The sequence below is a fragment of the Amblyomma mixtum genome, chromosome 7, assembly GCF_055824585.1.
Source record: "Amblyomma mixtum isolate Tamu chromosome 7, ASM5582458v1, whole genome shotgun sequence".
NCBI lineage: Eukaryota > Metazoa > Arthropoda > Arachnida > Ixodida > Ixodidae > Amblyomma > Amblyomma mixtum.
The window spans coordinates 54323388-54349253 of record NC_143018.1 but is presented as its reverse complement, the minus strand read 5'-3'; the positions used below and the strand labels follow the sequence as shown (position 1 = coordinate 54349253).

The following is a 25866-nucleotide window of genomic DNA, read 5'->3' as shown; positions in this document are numbered from 1 at the left end:
TTTAATGTTTGACTATATCAAACAATCCACATATCAAAATTCTAGAGCTCACAATTTTTTTTCTTGTAATAAGCTTCTTGTTTAGATAACAAGAAACAGTTAAGCAGCGAACTACTTTTTCGTATTGGAGGAATTCTGTGCGCGGAGGCTGAATGTGGACGGAGCTTCACTGCAGACTTAAGTTGTATCCGACTATAGTGAACTCTGTTTGTCGTAGAGATGATGTATTTGCGTACACCATGCAGTGAACATGTTACAGAACAATTGCCTTTTTAACAATGTTTTTGTTTTATGAATCGACATTTATTAGCTCTTTTGCTGCTCCATGGGACTAGGTGCCCTAGAAACATCCACAGACATGTGACAGGAAGATGGTATGAAACCACGCCTGCAAAGTCCAGTCCAGAAGTACATTTCCACATTTTGCTCTACATGCTATGGCCTGAAAGCGACAGTCATCAGGATAAAAGAATCAAAGCTAACACCATTTGCAAAACGCTCAATAAGTCGTTTGTCTCGGCAACAAGCCAGCATAAAAACAATTTTCAATGTTTCACTCAGGACAAACACCATGCACTTTTCAAACATATCCTGCCAAGATGCTCTCAGTACTACTGGTCAATACCTTCATACACATGTTACGTGGTTGTGCAGTGGTGCGAGAACATCCTTGATATATTCATTGGATGTAGGATGCAAATCCCACATCCAATGAAGACACAAAGAGAATGATCTTTCAGCCGAACATGATGAAGTCTTAATAAGGGTGCCCGATTAATGTCCATGGCTGAGTTGCCAATAATGGGACTGAGAGCACAAACTGAAGTTGGCCTACAGCATTACATTACGATAAGGGTACTAATGATAAAGGTGCTACTCTTGCTGAAATTGGAAATTTTGTGAACTATAAGACAAAAAAAGAAAAATGCAGGTTCCCCCATCATCAGCCATTTTTCATAAGCAAAGTCCACTGATGTCAAGGCAGTTGTTTGTATGCGAATCTCGAAGCGTTTCCCTTTTTTCCGAGAACAAAAACTGTACCAAGCTGTTCTTGGCATCCCTTAAAAGTTAGCTTGAGCATATACACATAGCAGCAGCAGAACAGGCAAAATAGTTGCACACAACATATAAATGTAAGGTGCAGAAGCTCACAACAAATGGATTACAATATTTTCATGAAGCAGTGCAATAGGAACAAAAATATTACGGAAAAAGAACGTTCACAAATATTACGGAAAAAGAACGTGACACGTTCACTGCATCGCAGGTGACCAGTGGGTCACGTCATTTTTTGATGCATTGAGGCCATGAATACTGGACTGCATGATGAAGTCATGAGACACATTTTGCACTCACAATAAAATCTGACCCATGGCTTCATTACTTGATTCAGTATTTGAGGCCACACAGGATGGATAAATGACGTGACCACTGGTGGCCCATGACACAGTGAATGTATTAAAGCTTCCTCGATAAAAAAGTACCATGATGTCAGCAAAGAAACAACACAAAGCATATGTAGGTCTCAAAAGTGAGCAGAAAAGTGGAACGTCACGAAAAGAAAAATACAATGTAACATAGGGAGCAATGAGAGTCAATGAAAAGATCCATTGTTACCAGAACTTGCGAGACAGATGGCTGTGTGGAAACTTTTCAAGAAGAAAAAGATCACCAAACACTATATTCAACGGAACTTCAAGGAATTGAACAACGAAATGAGATATTACTACTTTGCATCACAAAATGGCTAATGAAATGATTACACTACACTGATGCTCATGTTTCACCAGAGCACTTCATATGTGGTCATTACCAAATTATCCGATATAAAGTAAAACATGAGTGCAAGGGCAATCATTTCAAGGCAATGATTTTCTTCACTGCTCAATTAGATAGTTGAACTGAATGACACTGAAACTCTACTGCCTTTGTAGATCACCAATTCTGTATTGAATGAGTAACACACTCCACATAAAATTTCTTCTTGAAAGTAGGCTCTACTTGAGAGAACATTGCCATTAACCTGAAACTGGCTACCATACATTATAGTAGCAACTAACAAGTACATAAGGAAGCGGCATAATAATACCACTGACAGTAGAGTACGGTAGACTCCTTTTAAGATGACCTTGAAGGGACCACAAAAATGTGTTCATTTTATAAGAATATCTTAAAGGAAGTGCCCCCAAAAAGGTATGTGAGCATGCTAGGTGTGTCCAGCTGTATGCTACATGCAAACACTGAATAAAATACCCGTTCAGAAAGAAGTGAGCTGAAGACTGAGGGCATGAAACAAGCTCACGTTACCAAAGTTGAAAACGGCACCAGTCTAGTTAATTTTTTTTTCACTGGTTCATTTTCTCTCTTCCAGTGTGACCAATACTTGGGTTTACTTATTTATTTTCTTTTTAATTCTTACTTTCTCTTTAGCTCCAATACGCATCTAAGTTGCCCATTTCAATAGCTGTCTCTCTCGCACCATGCGCAGTGCAATTAACTCTACGAGCAAGTGCAAGACGAGCCTTTCTGTCCACTGCAGGCAATGCACATGCGGTGCTGATATCTCGCCATCCCTGCGCTGCACTAATTCGTGCCGCGTCAGTTAGAAATCGTCCAAATTTTGCGCTCCAAGTCAATGAGCGTCACACACTCCGCACCTACGTGCCTTTTAGTCTACTGGAACCAATGCATGGCACTCGAAGCAAGTGCGATGTCGAGATGTGGTAACGTCAGATCTCTGCATCTTAGCGCGATGGTGGATGGAAGCTATCGTGTCGGGGTGCGCTTCCTAGCGCAGAAGCGTTTTATTTCCTCCCCGCCCCACGAGTGCCGTTGTGCGGGGTCATTGTCGTTTCATTTCATTTCATTTCATTTCATTTCATTTATTTTACCCTCAGGGCTTTCGCATTACAGAGGGGGTGGGACAGTGAAGAAAACAATACATAGATCAAAAACAGGGCTATATATACGAACAATATTGAAAGATCCTAGAGACAGGGGACGAAAACATTGAGAACAAAAGTACAGGAGTAAAAAAAAAATAAAAGGATCGTCGTTCATGGTCATTTCAAAAGTTTGTCTTGACCGAAGCACACACAAAACAATGTGTCTTCAGCCGATTTTTCTTTTTTTTTTACACTGAATCTTATGGGAAACAACCAAATGGTCTCACATTGTTCACATTACCCCAGAATTCGTCTTAACCACCTTCGTTTTAATGGGACTCTACTGTACCAGGTATGCAGTCCGGTCCTACAAAAGAACAAGGTTTCTGAAATGAACATTTTTGCTGCCAGTCGAAAAACTAGTAAAGCATTCTCATTCACTCCCTTTCTGTGTCTAAACAAACAGTACTGCCTGCGTCAAAAGGTTAGTATTGTTCAATGGATTGCCAGCAATTCCCATGGAAACGAGCCACAGGTTTCCAGTCATGGTGAGGTCATCTGAACAATCCTTAATTATACTAACGGAAGCCATTACGAAACAGCACCTATAAAAAATTTTCAAGCAATGCCACGATCGGCAAGCTGTATTGGGATTGAATCCTAGCAATAGGAGCTGGATTTCTGATGGCGGTAAATACAAACATACCCGTGTGCAGTGCAATATCAGTGCCCGCTGAAGATCTTCAGGTGGTCGAAATCAGTCTGAAGCCCTCCACTGTAAAGTATCTTAGAGCCCAAGTGTAGCTTTGGGACATTAAAGACCACATACTATACCTTAACTCTAGCTAACTTCTGTTAGGACTCCTCAAAGTGAGCATCAGGAATACAGGTAACTTAGTACAAATAAAAATAGTGAGCAGAGCTCCTGGAGAATCGCCACATAAAATGAGAGATGGCAGAAATACAACTTCCATTTTGGAAGTCTCAAAAGCATAGACAAGAAAGCTCCAAAGATCGAAAGAGGCTCTGAATTGAGTTTTGTGAACTAATTACATGTGCCCTGTGCAATGTAAGCTGGTGCAGGCTAAACAATAACTATGAAACACATTAAAATAAATGCAATATAAAAACTTTAAAAAGGCATACTGAGATGCACTTCTGTTGCAACAATTTTTAGCTTGCATTCATGTACTTCAAACACAATGTTGCAACGTTACCGTCATAAGGACTGAATGCCAATGAACCACCTTATATTCATAACCTCCTTACATACCATCACGGTGCCTCTACAAACTGAATGTATGCACACTCTCCCACTAGTGAGAGAGCAAGACAAAGATCACTGCACCATCAAACATGCACCTTTTCAGTTCTCGATGGTTCACGTTCACTACGGAGATTATTCATTCTCAAGTTTGGCCCTCGTACGGCAACAGCACATCCTAACAGCAGGCGCCATAATGGCAACATGATGTTTAGAGGGACACTGACAACACACTGAAGTTGGCCTGCATTGAGAGGTCACCGCGCGCTAATGACAAAGACACTACTTTTACTGAAAACAGAGCTCCTAAAAACTAGAAAAGGCCAAAAATGAATGAAATCACAAGTTTCGCCATCACTGACCATTTTCGCAAGCAGAGTAGTGACGTTAAGATGCAATTTTTTTTTAGCACGGATCTCCGACGCTAGGCCACACTTCAAAGCGGCGAGCACGGAGTTCTTCTCAGTCTCGATGTCATGCGGTTGAACTTTGTGGCAGGAAAATTTTCAAATTTAATTTTGTCCGGAATAGATTCGTCTTTTGCTGTCAGACAAGCATGAACAGCCTGCGAGAGAGCCACAGAATTCATTTTTACAAAGAACAAATGTTGGCTGGAGCTGTCTTCAGAGTCCCTTTAAAAAAATCACAGCAGTGCTAACTGCTGACTTAGGCCCTAGGCCTCGGATTGTCCTAAGCCTTGGATTATCCTCAGAACGCAGATTATCATGCTCTTGTGACTGCAACGCGATGCATCTGTGCATTCAACAAACATTTTTCTGGGCAGCCTTGGCTGCTCGCACAGGTGTGTCATGCAACTGACATTACACGCCCAGGCGAAAATCGTAACTGGTCAAAGTGGTTTAAGGAACAATATTCCAGTTGATTCCAGTTGGCTCCCAGCTGAATTCCAGTTGTATCCAACTGGTATCCAACTGGAATCAACTGGGAAATTGTTCCTTAACCCAGTTAGACCAGTTGCGATTTTCACCTGGGCGAGTAACCTTTATGCATGAAGCACCACACTTATAGAGCATCCGTAGTGCAAACCAAGTGTGCAGAGTGTTGCGTTTGTTTCCCGAGAAGCAAAGGTGGCTACGCATTAGTGGCCTTGTCCAATTCTAACGCCCACAACGTGTGACCGCTATGGTTGTCGATAAGCAGTTGCCAGCAGACCAAACTGTACAAGAAAAGTGTTCACTCAGCCCTGTAAATTGCCCACTCTTTGTGCATTAAAACTGTCGACGAGTAAACATAAATGACAACTTCGGGCAGTGTGCCCGCCGCACCTCTCGCTGCTCAGTAATAATAATAAAAACATAAAAAACAAAACCGTTTAAAACTTCCGCAAGTTTGTTGCAGGTCAGAAGCTGCTAGTCTGGTGCCGCTACACAACATTAGCTACAACGTCAATTTCTGGTTGAGATCAGAACATTGATTCATAAGTCTTCCAGTGCATAGCATGGCCCTTGCATTATAAAAAGCAGCATCTAGAGGCATCCATAGCCACAGGAACATATTTGTTACATGGCAGTCACGTGCAACAAGTTCACAGTGCTGCATGACTGCTGCAAACGTGGTACGAGGATAGCAGTCACACTGGAACCCGGCACTCACATCAAAGTAGCTCAAGCCGCACAAAGGTTGCTGCTGACTCGCTGGTGGAAGTCTGCTGAATTAGGCCTGCGCCTCTGTAGCTCAAATAACGGAGAACAGACGTAAGATTGTCCCGTTGTTCACTCATAGCAAATTTCGCAGAAAACCCTTGCACGAGAAAGGCAGAGTGGTCTGTGCAAGTGTCCAGTTAGCGCTCAGAAAGAGCCCACTGGAGCGCATTCTCATTAATGCGTGCCATAATTGGTTTGCTCAATGGAAGTACTTTTCAAGGCGCACATCATACAGAAAGCTGGCGCAAAGCAGTTCATCACGTGTGCCTCATAACACAGTTCTGGGAACATGTTACCACTTTTACAGCCTCTGATGTTCATAATGTTCATAATGTTCTGATGTTCATGATGTTCATAAAACACAAGGAATTGATTGAAGTTCTTTTCCTCCACTGAGCTCACAGGAATACCACAGTGTGGGTTAGATTTCAAACAGAGGAGGTAATTTCAAAAGGCATCCATCAAAGCACTCATATACAGCAACAAAGGACGTCCGTATACCTCTCTCAACTCTTCAGACTTTCAAGGTGTAACTCACTTTCAATAATCTGATTGAAAACTTTAAATTATGCATGGCTCAAAGTAAGGGGAGCCTTTTCAATGCATTTGGTACTGATGAGATCAAAGCATCACTTCAAATAAACCAACCGCCTAAATGATGACAGTAAACTAATGGGACTCTGCTGTATCACAAAAATTCTAAATGATCACCCTAGTACAGAATGGCAGCCTGGGTAGCCACATACCCTAGAAAAAGTAGAATTTTTTTGAACTACATAAATCTGAAAAAGCCCCATGGCCTTTGCCTGAAGCAACACGGATGTGCTCTAGTGGTGGGGTTCCCAAACTGGGTACCATCACACAGAATATTCCGGTTCCTCGGAGCACTTTTGGGCTTCCCTCAGCATCTAAGCGCGTGCATTCCTCAACGCTCATATTATTTTGGGACTAACCACACTAGAAGTGCTCACAACAGATTGTTTCACTATACAGCTTTTCACTATTAACCGAATTTGACCAATTTTTTTTTTTTAAGGGTCATGTGTCTACTTGTTTTTGCATGCATGCCGAGCATGAAAGCATGGAAGTCGACGCATGCAGGGTTCCTCAGTACCTTTTGCAAGCTGCTGTGGTTACCCGAGGAGAACCTCTGCTCTAATGGATGCCAGTTGTAATTACTTCCTTCCGTGAAAGGCCCTCCTACATACAGGACACTCGGGAAGAAGATAGCTGGCTCGCATAGAAGATTCTCGCGGCCCCCCTGGCGAAACTCTTTTCCAGACCAACTGGTTTATGGAACCATTTCCAGTAGGTTCCAGTTGGAACCATCTGGGTTCCAGTTGGTTCCAACTGGAACCAGCTGGAAATTGTTCCATAAACCACTTGGCCTGGGAAAGATTTTCACCAGGGCCGTCAGTTTGTGGGAAGCAGGTGGTGCTCAGCGCCGTGCTGCTGGACGTGCTTGACGAAGGTGCTTTTCCAGGAGAAAGCCATGCGGCAGATCTGGCACCGGTAGGGCTTGTCGCCCGTGTGCCGCCGCATGTGGCCGATGAGCGTGTTCTTCTGGTTGAAGGCCATCGGGCAGAAAGGGCAGGAGAAGGGACGGTCACCCGTGTGGATGCGCACGTGCCTCTTGAGGTGCCACTGGTCCGCAAAGGCCTTCCCGCAGTGCGAGCACTTGTACGGCCGCAGGCTCATGGTGCCGGACAGCATCGATGCTTCGCGCAGCGCCCTTGTGTGGTGCCCGCGGAGACCCGGTCCGTCGGCAGGGGGCAGGTCAACAATCATCTCGGACCAGATATTCCCAGCTACTCCTCCGTTTATGGAGTCCAGCTCTGCATCTGCCGAGAGAGAGAGAAGCTCACGGTGAGCTTGGCAAGAGCTGTCGCCGCACTGAGAACAAGAAGAGACAGCTAAAGCTAAATGCTTATCATTTTTGTGGTGCAGTCTGAGTACAAGAAGACAAGGTCAAAGAGAAAAGGTACACGCAAAACATGACATAGGTAATATGTGGGTGAATGCCTGCCTGATCTTTTCTTTCCCTGGTTTTATATAGCTGAAGTTGTCGCTTTTCACAGCTGCAAGGTACTAGATCAGGCTTGCGTCTTAGTTCAACCATAAATGTGTCAATTCCAATACAGTAATAGAGCAACACAACAACAACAAAAAGTCAAAGAAAAAGGTACACGCAAGACATAACATAGGTAATCTATGGGTGAATGCCTGCCTCATCTTTTCTTTTCGCGGTTTTAGACAGCTGAAGTTGTTGCTTTTCCACAACTGTTAAGGTACTAGATCAAGCTTGCGTCTTAGTTCAACCGTAAATGTGTCAATTCTAATACCAGCCAGCTAGATGAAGTGCAATAATAGAGCAACAAAACAACAACAAAAAACCTGAACACATCTAGCCAAAAAATGGTCCCAACGAAACTAAATGCTGAGAAGCAACTTGGTAAGAAACAAAACTGCAATGCATCATGCTTTCGACTGTACATAATGACTCTGCCCGTCATCAGCTAAAGATGACTGCTTTAGCACCACATGTTCATACTATGCTGACCTAAGTGTGTAGCATGTCTCCCATGACTCTGCTCAGTGAATGCTGTCACTTGTATTTCCCTGACACCTTAACATAGAAAACACACTATGAACGATGTTCAAAAGGAAGGAATTAAGTGTTGCTATAAGACCAGGATCTGGCAAAGCTGAAGAGGCAGCTAAATTTTTTAAAATTCTATTTCACATCACATTACAGAAGAAAACACACAGATAGCTGCGAGCGCAATAAGTAGCCAAAAGTATGATAACAAATAACAAAAGAAGTTTAAAATTAACATCGCAATTTGAAGTTGACAAGTTTCTAAACTTGCGATTTGTAATAAGTAAGGACATCACAATGAGAAACTTGCTTCTCATACAGAATGAGCAAAGACTTAAAAACCATCACGTCTGGACCAAAACATTTTCTCGAGATGAAAACTCCTTCTATTAATAAAAGTAGAATAAAAGTAAATGGATGAGGAAATAAACATCAACATTGTTTGAGCATGCCAGTTTGTTTATTATGCCCACTAATCTGTGCCCTGTACACAGCTTCCTGTTCACAGTTGGGTATAAAATAAGAGACAACAGACTGGTGGATAAGCACTGAACAACATTGAACAAACATGAACAAATATGAAACATTGAACAAACATGAACACTTTTAGCTTCAGAAGAGGTGGTAGAGAAAACAAGCATGCATTCAATTCTAAAGATGATCAAATAAATAAAGCACCGGTCTTGCAAAGACTAAGAATGATATATCTTGGCCCGCACTTGCCGTGTCACTACATACTATGAAAGAACAGGAAAACATAAACATGATATAAATAAGGAGTTCGTGAAATCCACTCAAAAAATAAAGTGTAAACCATCTCTGACATAATCAAAAGAAAGTCAGGAAACATTTGATACACAAAACAATAAATTTCAGTTCACATATTCAATACATGATCACAACTACATCAATAACTGAAAGCTACGGGTGTGAGCCAAGGCAGGAAAGCATATGAAACAACTCCATAAATTCCCTGCCGTGTGAAAGAGAAGTTTCGAAAATCGAACACATCCTACGACTGTAAGAAACAAGAGGCTAGATGACAGAGTAAGCACCAGGGAAGACGTTAAATAACAACAAAGAGACAACAACACAACCAAGCACAAACAAGGAGCAAAACAAATTTACATAATCACACTCAGGATCATATTTTCCCACAGCCTTAATGATTTAGGATCAGGTCACTGAATAAATGCATACATCACAGGAAGAAAGGTTCACACTACTTGCATGCAAATGGATAAAATCCATGCCTATAAAATAAATATACACGCAATTAGAGAAGGTTTTGAAAGGGGTGTGTGTTAGACATGTTAACGCACGGTTTAACACATGCACGTGTTAGACATTAATGTACATTAGAGACCCACACTTGGTCACTAAAGACACATGCAGGAAGTGGAAGTAGAACGGTACCAGCTTTCTTAATGAATGTATAATTTTCAATGGCAACAAAAGAGTGCACATATGGTGCCACAAAGGCTCTTCAGTACAAGGGTAGAAAAAATGTGCATAGTCAGTGTGACATTATATAATTTCTGAGGTCCAACGCTGATGTAGCATTGCATAGCATGAAGTCTACATCAATAACTTCTCATTAAGAAACCTGCCAGCATTAACTGCACATGAGGAAAAAAATGGTCTTCAAATACTGTTCATCGTTTTTTCCATTTAAGACTGTCCAGTCTTCGTGGCTTTTTCTGTCAGTGTTTCTTAATTTTTATCTTCCCTTATGACTAAATGCAGAAGGAATGGTTCCAGAATAACAGTTTGTGTCAAGCTCCTAGTTACACATTACTAACTAAGCGATTACAAAATTAATAAAGGTAAACGTTAGGGGCACCGCTTACCCAGGACGCCTTGTGCTGCGAAAGAGGAAATAAAATCCAAGCAGCCACTTATTCCTCACTAACTGATGAGATCACATTTATAACTACTTATTTAAAGGAGGAAACATTTTAAGTTAGTGTGGGCAGAAAAAAAAAGAGGTAAAAATAAAATTGCCCAGCTTGTACAGCAGGACTTGCAAATCTGCATGCGGTGTAAAAAGACAGTCCCTACACGTCCCAGTGCGCTAGCATTACAAATAAGGAAAGCCTCAAAGACAAACGTGCTTTAATTAAACCATTAAACCAAAATGCGAGAGTTGGTAATGTGAGGCCACTTTATGTGCCAAGCAACAGCAAATGCAAGCAAAAAGAAAGACCCCTTTCCTTTTTCACTTCATTCTCTTGCCAAGAATGCCATATGTTAAACGTGCCCTAAAGAGGAATCTGAACTTGTCTTTTTGCCGCGGGAACTCGATCTACACGTTCCCAGCATCCCTAGAAACTTCGAATTATTGTCCTGTGCAGCCGATTCCTCCAATATAAATCGGATTAAACGTCCTGGCTGCCGCCTTTTTTTTGAGCTCACCACTGACGGCAGGAGGAGTCAACCAATGCGTGGAGTGCCTTTCAGCCAGTCCCGTGTCGGCTTGCCGCTCTGCCATCAGCTGAGTGATATGTAGCGATCAGTGAAAGCAAAGATTCCACGCGTATTTTTATTTCCATGGGCCTAATTTGCAGCTATCTTGTCTCTGACTGGATCTATTTATTCACAGAAACCCAAGAAACAAAATATAAAAGCAAAGCCGCCATGCGACTAGCTGAAAGGCACTCCATGCGTTGGTTGACTATTCCTACCGTCACCGGTGAGCTTAAAAAAAGGCGGGAGCCAGGAAGTTTAATCCGATTTAAATGAGAGAAATTGGCCGCAAAGGACAATAATTCAAAGTTTCTAAGAGTGCTCGGAAGTGCAGGTCGAGTTGCCACAGCAAAAAGACGAGTTCAGATTCCTCTTTAGTGCCCCTTTAATTCTATGCCAATCAAACTGTGCAGACACTCACAAGGACACGGTTTCGTTTTTGTACAAGGGCAGTAATACGGGGAGGCTTTCTTACACATAAAAAATAACCAGCTGTAGAAGTGTTTCTGTCTTACAAAAGTGTAGTCATAGTGCCACCACTGAAATAGGTGCTTAAGAACTGATCACTTTAATAGCATTCTCATTTGAATGCATCCTGAGACTTCGGATACTAAAGACAGACAAACCACTAATGTTACATCACCTATTCTTACAGAGTAACTAGACTGATGTCAATATAATATGCAGACAACTTTGACCAGAAGAGTGTTCAGCATCGCGTACAATGCCTCTGCGAGCCAATATGGAACCTATATGGAATGAGTGTGAAAGCAATTAACAGTTCAGACACCAGCGGTCTTACAAATTATTCGTCACACATTACAAAAGATCTGTCTGCTCTTGAACGAGCACCAGGGAAGTACCACAGCCAGGGAAGTACCAAAAGCACATCACTTCTTATCGTAATCACAAACTCAGCTGCCCTCCATGATCAACACTAGTTTTGTTGAATTGCAATACATTAAGTGATTTGTTGCAATTTCTGTTGTAAGCAAAACATAACTAGGAAATGTTTACGTGTGTGCGAGACCGAGGGCTGTGGATGCGCCGGTAAGTCTCGTCGTCGAATCCAACATTTACAGAGGCTGGATCACATACCAGACATGGGTTAAGACTGCTTTATGTGCTGCAGCTGCACCAAAAAATGTCTGCTGATGTTGAAAAGGTTGCAATATATTATAATTAACCTGTGCATCATCACATTTATGCACTGATTTCCACGCGCAGCTCATCTACTATTGCTTGCAATGAATATCTCTCACGAATCAATGCAAGTTGCTTACAGTTACATAGATAGAACAGTCATAAAAGCAAAATATTTAGCATTACATTTATTAAACTGGATTTTGGTTACTTCTGGATGCCTTCAACTATAAAAACAGTATTTTAACGCTTCGCACTACTAAAACAACATTCTAAAGCTGGAAACAAGCCCCGCAAAATGTGCTGCAGGAAACACTCGACAAAGTACTAGATGCAGCCAGAAATGTGCCCTATTCTGATTGTTCTTGCCCTGCATATGATTCTCTCATAGCATGATACTATCATACACTTTTCACACGTTTGAGGGAAAGCGATCACACTGACTGCAATGATCATGCAACACTGCCATTATTTTCGTTAAAACCTATTTGCAGGGGTGACCACACCGACATAGGTAATTCCATTCCATTTGAAAAGTGATGGATACCCCGACATATTTCGACGAAAAGCCCACAATATGAAAAAAGCCTTAACATGCTCTTTTCTTCTACAGTCATAAACTGTCTCTTTTATCAGTGACAGTCTTCTCGGAATGTGTAGCAAAAACCGCCACCCAAACTGCACACTAATTTAACCCGATCTCACCAAAGGCATCTGGAAACACATTTCATAGAGTAAGCAATGAGGGATCATTCACTGTTTCTACACACTGTTGCAGTATTCAAGCACAACATATACTCGCAGTGTCCAAGGTGCCACTCAACATTCTCAACGGGAATAGGCTTTCGGCAAATCACAAGATATACACATGCATCAGGTGAGGTCTAATGAAGCGAAAACAAGGCATGCCAAAAACAGAGCTCCAGCTTTCACCAGATAGCATTAGCAGAACCTCCCACATTGCCCAGTTTTCATAAAAGATCCATGAAGCTGCCTTTTCCACAATTGCACTGTGCGTGTACTCAACTCGCAAAGTACTGTGGCAGTGTAGAGAAGCAGTTCTCTTGACTACAGTGTGGTTGCTTGCTGTGCGTTGGATACCAGCACTGCATTAATGACCTGTGCCTTGCATAGAACATTAATCGAGCTCGGACACTATAGTAGAATGCAACTTAAAGGGACCATGAAACGACATTTACTAAGGTTAGGAAAAGTGCGTACGCAATTGGTACGCCATCACTTGTCACTGCACCGCAAAAATTTTCAAGCTAGCTTCATTAACACCAAAGATATTGACGATTAAAAATGATTCTCCTCCTCTCCTTCTGCAACCCATATGTGATGATGCACCTGAAAAAAAAACAAAGGAAACAGGCTGGAATTGCACCCCACCCTGCCCATGTCACTCGGGCACGTGAGATGAGAAGATTCACCCAGATTCCCTGCTCTACGCTAGTGAGGAAAGAGCGACTAAGACATGTGCAGTGAGGTGGTAACCAATTGCGAGTACCAATTTTCAAAAATTATTTGTAAAATGTGGAGTCGACGCAGAGCTTTTAAATTTTACTCGATTACTCACAAAGGCCACCTCTACAGATCTGTTACACTATAACATGAGCATCAAATTCGTTTCAGGGTCCCTTTAAGTCTGCAGTGAAGCTCAGCCCACACGGTCCCTCAGCAGCAAGAAAATAATCCTTTAAACTTCTTTTGGAACCTGAATCAAAAAGCTAATCAAAAGCTGAACTTATAAGCGCGAGAATTTTTATGCCTCTGAGTTGTTTAATAGAGTCAAACACTGAAATGTGGGTTTTTGTTGGCTAGTAGAGCAATGTCGCACTGGGTGTATCATGGGCCGTTGTTGCCAACTGCCGTTTCTTAAAGGTGCACTGAAGAGGAATCCGAACTTGTCTTTTTGCCGCGGGAACTCAATCTACACGTTCCGAGCTTTCTTAGAAACTGCGATTTACTGCCCAGTGTGGCCGATTTCCCCAATTAAATCGAATTAACGTCCGGCTCCCGCCTTTTTTTTAAAATTCTGCCTCATACAGTGGGCGGAGTCGACCAACGTGCGGAGTGCCTTTCACCCAGTCCCGTGGCGGCTTGCCGCTCTGCCATCGGTGGAGTAATACGTAGTAGTCCATAGTAGCAAATAGTCCGCGCGTATTTTTATTTCTTCGGGCTTATTTTGCGGCTATATTATCTGCGAATGAAGCTATTTATTCATGGAAACCTAAATATCAAAATAAATTGAAAGCAAAGCCTCCACGGGACTGGGTGAAAGGCGCTCCAAGCGTTGGTCGACTCCGCCCACCGTACGAGGCAGAATTTTAAAAAAAAAGACGGGAGCCGGACGTTAATTCGTTTTAATTGGGGAAATCGGCCACACAGGGCAATAAGTCACTGTTTCTAAGAATGCTAGGAACGTGTGGATCGGGTTCCCGCGGCAAAAAGACATGTTCAGAATCCTCTTCAGTGCACCTTTAAGTTGCATCGAAACGTAGTTTAAAAGGGCCTTAGCAAAGCACCTCCACATTGCACACGAGGTGGTAGCGCAGTGAAATGAATAAACCACAAAACTCTGCCCATCTACACAAGTGTCACTGGTAGGTAGCCTGGACAGCGTGCTGCTGCAGGTGCTTGACAAGCGTGCTCTTCCAGGAGAAGACCATGCGGCACAGGTGGCACTGGTAGGGCTTGTCGCCCGTGTGGCGACGCAGGTGGCCGATGAGCGTGCTCTTCTGGTTGAAGGCCATGGGGCACACGTGACACCGGAAGGGCCGGTCGCCCGTGTGGATGCGCACGTGCCGGCCCAGGTGCCACTGGTGAGCGAAGGCCTTGCTGCAGAACGGACACTTGTACCGGCCGCTGCCCTGCGGCACTGTCGAAGGCACCACCGCCGTTGTGCGCCGGATGTCCGCCAGCATTGCTGCCATCGTCGGGTGGTGGTGTGGCGAGGAAAGACGCAGCCTGGCGGTAGTCGATGTTGCACCACTTGATTCCGCCCGCGCTGGGTCGGGCTGGCCCGAGTGGCTTGGGGAAGTGATGTTTTGAGCTGAAAACAAATGCGGACAAGTTCTTTTCCAGTACCTCTCTGAACAAGCATTAAAGGCGCACTGAAGAGAAATCTGAACTCGTATTTTTACCGCTGGAACTCGATCTACACGTTCCGAGCGTTCTTGGAAACTTTGAATTATTGCCCTGTGCGGCCGATTTTTTCTAATTTAAATCCGATTAAACGTCCCAGCCTTTTTTTTAAATTCCCCACAGACGGTGGGAGGAGTCGACTAAGCTTTCAACCAGTCCCATGGCGGCTTGCCGTTCTGCCATCGGCGGAGTGATACGTCGTGATCGGCGAAAGCAAAGAGTTTACGCGTATTTTATTTCCTTGGGCCTAACTTGCAGCTATGTAGCCTCTGACTGGACCTATGTATTCACAGAAACGTAAGAAAAAATAAAAGCGAAAGCGAAGCCACCACGCGACTGCCTGAAAGGCACTCCACGTGTTGGTCGACTCCTCCCATCATCTGCGAGGAATTCGAAAAAAAAGGCGGGAGCCGGACGTTAATCCAATTTAAATTAGGGAAATTGGCCACACAGGGCAATAATCCGAAGTTGCTAAGAATGCTCGGAACGTGTAGATCGAGTTCCCGTGACAAAAAGACAAGTTCAGATTCCTCTCCAGTGCACCTTTAACAACGCACCACTCAAGCAGAGAAAGCTACTATTACTACTTCTTTAAGTGTCATGCAACCGAACACCTGCCTTTGAGATCACGTTTCATCTTTCCCTTGTTCATTTACAATACGCTATTAATGTGACTAATGACAGTCTGCAGTTTCCTTCTCTGTACTGCTTTTGTCAAAAATATAGAGCCCGAGGGGCTAGCTGCTAAGCCATGCAGTGGGGGTCCTGTATAGCATCCGTCGAAGTCCTAAGTACATGAGGGGTAAGGACAAGGGTTCTGCTAGGCTTCAAGAGAATCAGAACGGTGTCGATGCACAAAGAGCCACATAGCATGACCCAGAAGGAAACCCCTTGGCTACTCTTAAATTCTGACAAACACTGCACATTTTATTTGCACTGCTTACGGAATGCAACAAACCCCCACCAACTCATCCACAGCGAGACTTTACACAAAGCAGCAGTTCTAGTGCAAGCAGTCATTGATTTTGCTATTCAGTACGATTTGAAAGATCCTAAGAGTTTCAGCTGTTTGATAAATATTTATGGTTAACCAAGCCAATACATTAAAGCCTGCACCAACAGAACACAATAGCGATGGCTGCGAAAAACAGTGAGGCAAGGTGGCTCGAGGACACTTTGTATCTGAAACAATGACAGTTTTCTCTGTAATGAAGCGGCATAAACTGATCAAATATCTGAATTAAAAATGGAAAACATGAGGCTCACTCATGTACTTTACTGTGCCTCGAATTTTGTGCATTCTCCCACTTGAGGCTGATTTCATAGGCCTAATCCTAATCTGATAAAGCACGTCGTTAGGCCTTTCTGTCACAAAACCGGAGTGAAAAAACGTAATGCAGCACATTAACACTCGGCTAACAAAGATAAGGCGATGATAGGCTCATTATGATATGCATATGAAAAAATTCATCAGTAACTAAAACATTTGCCTACATTTTCCGTGGTTTCAGTGACTGCTGACTTCTTTTGTATGAGCATATTAACAGTGAGAAATTCAGTACTTTTCTGGCATGAACTTTTCTCGCAAACATGATCTTCCTCACTACACCTGCACGCAAGACAACAAACTGTAGTCCGTCTTGGAACGTTACAATTGTACGCAACACAGTGCTTCTGCACACTCTTTATTATTTCAGAGCCTAAACATTTTTCTGAAAGGAAAAGGTAGTTGTAGTATGCATGTAAAGAATAAACAAAACAGACTTGGGCATTGGTTCTCAATCTGATCTATGCGCAAGACACATCAACAAAATTTGCGGAGGTTCTGAATGTACGAGAAAAAAAACTACACCTCACAAAAGGGGATCATTGATCAAGCATGTTTAAAACTACCAATAGCTGACATAAAAACCTAAGCTGCTGCCAAGCATTTTTTTCACCTGTCATAACACACAGACTCACAATATCAGCAAGGCCTTACAACTCCGACTGCCAGTTTCAGTACATTTTTCATTCATTGGCAAGCTGTTGGATTTTCCACATAAGATGGCCTATTTCACACAAACAACAGCTCCAAATCAAGATAAACTACAGAACATTGGCCTCAGCAGGATGAGTGGCCTGTTTGAGCAGAACGCAGCCCCTTTTGTACACGTGTTCAAACAACACATAACCAACATCACTTGGAATGCAGGCAAAACGGAAATGAGTGCACATTGATTAATGATGCAGTAGCAAAATTAGTAGCATCTCCTTTTCCCCCAACACTTCTACTCTAGATACTTCCCTCTGGCATTCATCTCAAAATAGTATGCACTGTTGGGGTGCAATCACAAAGTAAATATACTAAACTATGCTGATCTATGCATACATACACATAAACAGCATATCTTCTTGAATCACAAATAACAAATGGTTTAGCGATCACAATAAACAGCACCTTTTGCTACCTTCAGTTACAAGTGAAGTACATTCTGGCACAACAGCAAGACGCAGCATCAGTATTCTATCTGAACAAGTGGATATCACTGCAGCGTCTACTGCCATATTAATACTGCTTCTCACTTTATCAAGCAAACCATCATTTGCAAACAACAGTACAAAACCAGTTTCCCCGTACAATAATGAAAACTACCCCCGAATCCCATCCTCTCAAAAAAAAAACACTAGGAACGCTGTAATTACATTCCAGTGAATGTTTTTATCCTTGTACATTACTGACATAGTACAATGTCAATAGCCAGACTAAATCCAGACTTAGAAACAAACCATGCATAATTAACACATTAGCATTCACCAATGCCCATTCATATTTATAATGCATCAAACTTTTCCTTTGCTTGCATTGTACTTTCAGCAAAAGTTGCTTGTGCTCCCGGAAGCAGTGAACACAAGCGGCAGCAAGAACTTATTTCTGTCCATAGCACCAGCGAAAACGACCGTTGCAGATTTGGAAATACACAAGCCACATCTTTTTATATTCCTTTGTCGTCTGCGACCATAAGCATGAGAACAATGGTATTTCTAAGAAATAAATTATTAGCCTTGCCAAGGATGTATGCTACTTGCAGTTAAAGCAATCAAGCCAGATTTACAAAATTTAAAACAAGTCCCAAGCTTCCACACGTGCACCATGAAATGTTCACCCATCTGGTTACACACCTAATCTACTACCGCACCACCAATCACTAGGGACAGGTTTGCGCTGACACATGCAAATGTTGCAACATATTATTTTCTTGCATATGGAACACACACAGGCTGCGACAATATGCCTGCATTTCAAAAGTTGCGCAGCAAAGCCAACTTAAGGGGGGACACTGTTCTCAGAGACCAAAAATGACCAAAAAATCGGTTTTCAAAAAGTGATATTTGTGGAATCTCCAGCTATTATTTTCCAACTGTACCAATTTTTTCCTTCAAGAAATCAGCATTTTGACCATAATATTAAATTCAGATCATCGTGTGGGCTGAATTTATGCAGCAGCAGTAAATTTAACGGCATGAAAATTTTGGACATCTGGCTGCCTTAGTATGTCGATATCTCAACGTCTAGGACAGATAGAGATGTCATACTGTTTGCTAAAGGAAGTTGAAGGCAAAACGTGTGCAATAATCGAAGCAGATTTGTTCAATCGCACTTCATAAATTTATAATTTCGCAAAGTTTATCGATGCATTACATTCACGCCTTGCATATTGATATTCCAAGTGCTGTAAAATTACTAATGAGGATAAAATAATAATGGTTTTGATTATTGCACTCTTTACTTATGATACTATGTAGCCATGGATTAAAAATGATTTTTTAATGAGCAGTTTTTTTTTGCACCGAGGTATAACAACTAACTAATTGAAATTAATTATCTTGTGAACCGACAAATTTATGAGAAAAGTAATGTCATTGTTGAAATCGGTGTAAAAAACTGAGCAAGGTGGTACAGTTTCATTAGGATTGGAGTAAAAATAAGGAAAATAGGTCTAAGACCAGTGTATAGTTAAAGAACCATAAAGATAACAGCCATGCAAGGGTAACAGACAATTCAAGAAATCCATACACAAGTTTCCGACCTGCTATGTATGTCCCATGGTCTTGCACACTTCAGGAGCTTACAGGAATGTGCAGAAATTAACAATCATGAAAACACAACTTGCTGAAAGCTGAACATGTGAACTCCGTTAACAAGAAAGAGATGTTGGCACGTCCTATAGTTAGTCAGCAAAAGGGAGGCTCTGTTGCAGCCATGGCGTTGAATGAATGGAGAACACATCTTGAACAGCCTTAATGAACAGGAGAAGCCCTAGTTTAGTTTGTCAAATGATTCTGGGATTCAATGCACCAAGCTGCCAGTGCTTCCTACTGCTTTTTTTTTTTTACACTGTCTGCAATGCTTTTCAATCCTCTATTCCTCTCGTTTCTTCAGTTTCGACATCGTCATCAGGGTATGATTAACAGAGCAAGTACGGTTCTCCAAAAGTTCTGCCAATCATACCTTGTCACATGGCAACCTTTTTATCTTCTCTTGTCAAAACAATTGGCCATATTCTTTTCTTCTTCCATACAAGAAAAACCAGCAAATGGTGGCATTTTAACTGTAGTGACATCAGAAGTCACGAATGGTAGACCCGACTAATAACCCCTGAAAAAAAAAGCCAGCAAAAGCCTTTCAAAGGCATTACAAAAAGACCTTGAGCTACCCTCACAGGCTGAGCCTTTATGACACAAAAACGCCATTTGTTGTACCACTGAGAATAAAAAATACCTTCAGTCAGCTTCAAGGCATTAAAAGTCGAAAAGACTGCAGTGCATTGTTAAACAGCAATGTTTAGTTACCCTAGGACACGAAATGGGATCAGCAAACAATCATACTAATACCTACAAAGCACGCCTGCAGTTTATGTATGATTGTACACAATATTATTGGCAACACCATGGCAAGAACCACAGCTCAAAATGCCTGGCAAATGCATGGCAAAATGCGTTAGAAATGTTCTCCCTACACTATTGACTTTATTCATCTCTTCTGGCATAATAATGTGCACACTGTCTTATAACAGCCCATGCGTAGCAAGTTGTATTAAACATGACTGTACCTTCCTGCATGACAGTAAAGCTTTGTGGGGATGGCAGGCCCTGGCAGGCTATTCGGGGCACATTTATACTTTATGCGAGAACTAAATTGTAATCCTTCAAAAAACATTTACTCTACTCCAGCAAATGTGAGAACCCAGCACTAGCTGGTACTATGCAGTAAATGTGTGATGAAAACCATGTCAGTAACAGGAAGCCACATCACACATATAGCTCAGTTTAACAGGTAGCTCCCCACCTTGCTCACTTGTGAAGATGTCTATGCCACTATCAAGGGTCCTGCGGTTTGTGCCATTAATGGCTATCACTGTAAAATGACCAGAAAACGCCACTGCACAAGACAGAGAGCCGGGCAAATGCAAGGAAGGTGCTGAAAAGTTCCTCTGGCAATTGTTTGCACTTTTCCCTTCCTTGCCTTCTCTTCACCACTGGAGTGGCAAAGAGGTGTTTTCCTTGGAAGCGTGGATCAGCTGGTGGCGGCCCAAGTGATGGTTTCGCTTGAACGTCTTCAGGCACTGAGGGCACTGAAAGGGGCGCTGGTCTGAATGCGTCACCCGGTGCCTGGCGAGGTCGTTTTTCCGAGTGGTGACGTAGGGACACTGCCGGCACCTGTAGGTGATCAGGCCGTTGCCCTCCTCCACTTCCTCAAAGGCAGCGTCGGTTTGGTGACCCCCTGCAAAAGGTGTGACAGGCAGTGACTGCTAAGCCTGGCAAGGTTCAGCATTAAGGCTCGTGATGATAAATGTGGCAACCCAGGCAACCACACATACAGTCCAATGGGCACTGGAGGTCCCCTGGACGTCCTGCGGATGTCCTGAACATCCGAAATACGTCCAAAGGACATCCACAGGATGTCCAGAGGAGTTTTAATGTCCATTGGGAGGTTCTAAGTATACCAAGTGATCCTATGTGGGTCCCCCCCCCCTTTTTTTTCTCAGTGCCCTGTCTCTAACATCTGCATGCAAGTCAGTCAGCCTATCTAGTCAAACCTTAAAAGGCCCCTGACCAACATTTCGAGATCCCAAATAAACAAGGAGTGCGTAGAATAGGCAGTAATGATTGTATCTGCAAAATGCTAAGAGCCACATGAGATGTGAAGTACAGTACAGTTAAAATTGAATCCATCAGCCACTCATGCTTCTTCTCGACATAGCCATTGTTTCGTTGCGTAGGTAGCAGGCTCCTAAAGTTTTTTTTTGTGCGTCACTGTGGTTTAAGATGATGCACTGCATCTACGGTATGGCTGCTGCAGTACCTGCACCTTTTCTCTAGGCTGTTCATTTTCCACACACAAAGGAGCAATCATTCTGCGTTCAGTGCCCGGTCCTTGCATGTTCCTATCACTGCTGTGCATCGCGCTCATCTATCACTCTATTCAAGCTGTTCATCTCTTTCTGTCTCACAGCTTTACCACATGCTTGTTGGCATGCAGTCATTGCAGGAACATGAAGCACAACACCAGTCTAAATCCAAAACTCATAAATCACTGTGTCAAACAGCTCTGCTGTCTTGATAATCATGTCATAGCCCATCAAGATGCATAATTCATTAGTGTGACTCACTGCCTCTGTGTGACACATGAAGATACGCATCTGCTATAACACAAGAAGGGGTGTATTACACAAACTTTCCAAGTTCATCTCTTCTTTAAAAAATGAAATATGTCACCTAATGCAAGAAACACCGTCTTCAAGAGAACACAGCAGACAACAGAGAGGCAAAGTTGCTTCATTGAGGTAACTGTAGCTGCATGATTATTGAGCCGTCTAAAAAAATTTTCATGCCAGGACATCCGCTGTACTAAGCACCACATCTGCCAGAGTGTACCAAAATTTTTGAACAAACTTTCATCTTTCATGGTTTCTCTACACATGCAAGCGCTTCAAGTTCCTTTTTCTTGATCCATTATCACAAACAAGTTTGTTCGAAAATTTTGGTACACTCTGGTAGATGTGGTGCATAGTACAGCGGATGTTCTGGCGTGACAATTTTTCTGGACGGCTCAATAATTGTGCAGCTACAGTTACCTCAATGAAGCAACTTTGCCTCGCTGTTGTCTGCTCTGTTCTCTCGAAGATGGTGCCTCTTGCATAAGGTGATTTCTCTCCCCATTCATGGAAATCTGCATGAACACAGCAAAACAAAAAATTTTCATTCATGGAACAGGGACACTGTAAATCGCATCAGTCAGCACTTCATCAAGTTCACTTTCACTTGGCTGCAGTGAGCTCTAGTGAATTCAATTTCACACCAACGTCGGCAGCTCAACAATAACATTGCACAACCTTGTGTATTCAATAGAAAGTGCACTAAAACATTTCCAATGCTGATCATAAACTGTGGACAGCCAAAGCTAAAAAAAAACATGAAAGTGCAGCAGGAGACACACACTATATGTGACAGCACTAAAACGCAGCTGAGCTACGCTAATAGACAGTTTTAGCTGTGCGTCCACTAAAGCTGTGCGTACGCTACGGGCGCACCTTACGCGCAGTGCCAACCGTCCTGGCAACGACAGTTTTAGTTGGGAGTGGCTTGCGTAGCGCCCGGGAAGCGTAGGGTACAGTGGCGCCATCTAGCGACAGCAAGTCCAAGCTTCTGAACTGTGTGCTAAGGAAACTTTTTCCTCTTTTATTAATGGCAGTGGTGGTTGTATTCGAAGGCTTTGTTTCTTTTTTAATGTAAATCAATTGAATCAAATGAAAATATAAATTCTAGCGCAAAGTGTGAGAAGTACTTTACCAGAGGTCGTTGCTATGACGACAGTGTACGCCGTAGATAGTTAGGCTTAACACCGAGAAATTCTTGGATTTGTCTAAAAAACGATGACTATTTGTCACATATATCGTTAAAAAGGGGTGAGAATGCACAAAATAAAAGTGAATACAACCGTTTAGAGCGAGCTATCGCGTCGAAAAATGCAGCGGCGATGCAGTATTTGGTCCGAAGCGGGCGTGCAGGGCGCCGCCATGTTGCCAACGTTAACCACGCAAGCCACGCAAGTAACGCAACGCAAAGTCCGCTGGCTTACGTACGTACGCAAGATGCACGGATCGCGCTTGTGTCCTGCGCATGCGCACTATGGTCCCCGCAAGCTCCTTGCGTACGCTAAGCCCTTGCGGACGCACAGCTAAAACTGTCTAATGGTGACAGTGGCAACATGCCTCAACAAACAGGCCAACAGGAGTAAGCGTTTACACATGGCAGTATTGAATGAAAGAACAGTGCAGTACAGAACTGGCTTCCAGCAAAGTAATGCCACGAGAAAGGCTGAATGCACACGGTAACAGCTACATTCCGAAGGAAGTGGGCTAAGTATGCACTGAAGGAACAGACAAAGTTCAGCCATTGGACCTCAACTTTCAGTGCTATACACTGGCTTTGATATCTAATGAATAAAGACAAAAAATTTTAATGCAGTGGTACAAGATAAAACAATAACTTCTTCACGTGACGGAAGCCAACAGCCACCGAAACGACAAGAAAAGCAGAGGGGAATATTTCTATTTATTATTTTTTATTTGCAGTGTTGATTAATGCCAAATTAATCGTGTAATCAGCTTGATGATAATGATTTCATGGCTGAAAGATTATTGATTAGAAAGCAGAAGCCACCAGTGGGATCCGAACTCACGACCTTCGAATTTTGCGTCCGGTGCTCTACCAACTGAGCTGCGGCAACGGCTTCCCAATCTTCTGCTTTCGAGGGTATTTATGTAGCCCGTAAACTAACTTTGAGTGTTCACCAGCAGCACCCTCATTCACAGCAGCGGACCTAGTGCATCCAGTATTACCGCGAATATCACGTGGAACGTAATCAAACGGAAGGGCATGCGAGAACCCTCTAACGCTACCTACAGCATCAAGATTGTCAGAATCAAGGCCCTCGTTAGCTATTGAGAGGACAACTGTAGGGAAATGAGGGGCTCGTTATGACATACTATCGCTCAAACATCATCATTTCAAACAGCTCTTTGGTCCTATTTAGAAAATTCTAACATATGTTGATGTGCGGTTTTTTTTTCTTTCTTGGTTGCTCCAGTGTGTGTGTGTGCTCGCCGTAACGTTCCGCAAAATGTTAGATGCTGCGTTTAGTAACTTTCGAAGCCGGGATTTCTCTTGATTTTTTGCGGGGTTTGCTACATGTGCATTTTTCCAAATACCTCATATTAGCCTTTCTTTTTTCCTAGCTCTTATTAACTTGTCTCGCCTCCTTAACTTGTTTACTTCTGTTTTCAGCTGTTTGTATTCTGTTTTGTATATCTGTTGTTTTCTTTGATGAATCCCCCCCTATGTAATGCCCGCATTGGGCTTTTAGGGTATTGAAATAAATAAAATAAAAATAAATACATGAAGGAAGCCAAGAGTCATCGAAAACAAGGAAAGCACAGGTGAACGTTTTGTTTTATTCTTTTTTATTTGTGGTGTTGTGGCAAATTAATCGAGTCATTATTTCATGGCCGGAAGATAACTGATCAGAATGCAGAGGGCTTCCGCCCTTGCCGTTCGATCCCATCCCATGTGACATTCGTGGTAATACAGGATGTACTATGTCTTCAAGTAACAGCGCAAAAACACAGACGGGACACATAGAACGAGAACACACAACGAGCGCTCGTTGCGTGTTCTCGTTCTATGTGTCCCGTCTGTGTTTTTGTGCTGTTATTTGAAGATGAATAACCAACAAGCCCAAGCTGCTGTTCTGTACTAAGTCTGCCACCCGAAGGGTAATATGCCGGTCAAGTGTCCTTCCCTTGGGCTCGACAAGCAAGTGAAACAGAAATAAGCAGGCATGAAGAATATTAATCAAGCAGACAATACAAAACACACTGAACAGCAGGAGGCGTCTGAGCCCAAACACAAGCCAGAGGTGAACCTTGCAACAAAAGTGAAGGGATTGTAAGAGGCTGACGTGAAGGAACTGCCGGCAACAACAGCTGGACTCGAACACATATGTACAGTCACGAGCAATACGAAAGGGAACAAACGTTTTACACAAAATTGCGAATTTTTTTATTATTTCTCACTGAAATTTGAGAATGACTTTTGGATATTATATGCCACGAGCAAAAACTGCTGAGAAAACAGAAAAAAAAGCTGTTCCTGTGACATATAATTAGGGAGTAATGAATGAATGGATGCTCAAACTCTGTTCCCTCTTATATTGCTCACGACTGTAGCAATGCAGAAGATATCAGTACTCAAGACTTCTGTGTAAATGAAAGCTGCAGACAACTTCTACCAGACAAGGGCACGTGAAAGAAAAAAAATGAAGGCTCAGTGAAACAACAACCAAACTTTCGGAATGCGGTGTGCCGACAAGAAAGCAAGGTGCGTTTTGTCTTTCATGAAGGACTCTTCCTTCCCAGGTCACAAAGGCGGTGGCAGCTTCGTGATTCAATGCAGCTTCACAGTATGCATAACGTCCAAGATGGCACTTGTATCTTCGCTGCATACCTGCATAAGATTTCTCTTGAAAGGACTGCTTTCAACATGATCAAAGGAAATAAAAAGGCCCAGATGTGATGACACACTGCTGAAGATTTATTCGACAACTAGCAGAGAGAATGAAAGGTCAAAACACATGAGAAGTGCCCCCCAAAAAAG

The 25866-nt window shown here is 42.7% G+C and overlaps 1 protein-coding gene and 1 long non-coding RNA gene across 2 annotated transcripts in view; both read right to left on the bottom strand.

The window, feature by feature from the left end:
• Nucleotides 1-288: 288 nt before the first annotated feature.
• LOC149336100 (uncharacterized) overlaps nucleotides 289-25866 on the bottom strand; it is a 36519-nt gene continuing 10941 nt past the window's right edge. The window contains exon 2 of the mRNA XM_089552581.1: nucleotides 289-7654. Within this exon, the coding sequence (XP_089408707.1) occupies nucleotides 7227-7601 (375 nt within the window). The 5' untranslated portion in view covers nucleotides 7602-7654 and the 3' untranslated portion in view covers nucleotides 289-7226. The remainder of the gene's footprint in view (nucleotides 7655-25866) is intronic.
• LOC149336102 (uncharacterized) lies at nucleotides 16841-25713 on the bottom strand. The gene is made up of 2 exons (XR_016284147.1): nucleotides 25553-25713; nucleotides 16841-20932 (listed from the first exon to the last, which is right to left on the bottom strand). It is a non-coding gene; the product is annotated as an uncharacterized LOC149336102 (long non-coding RNA).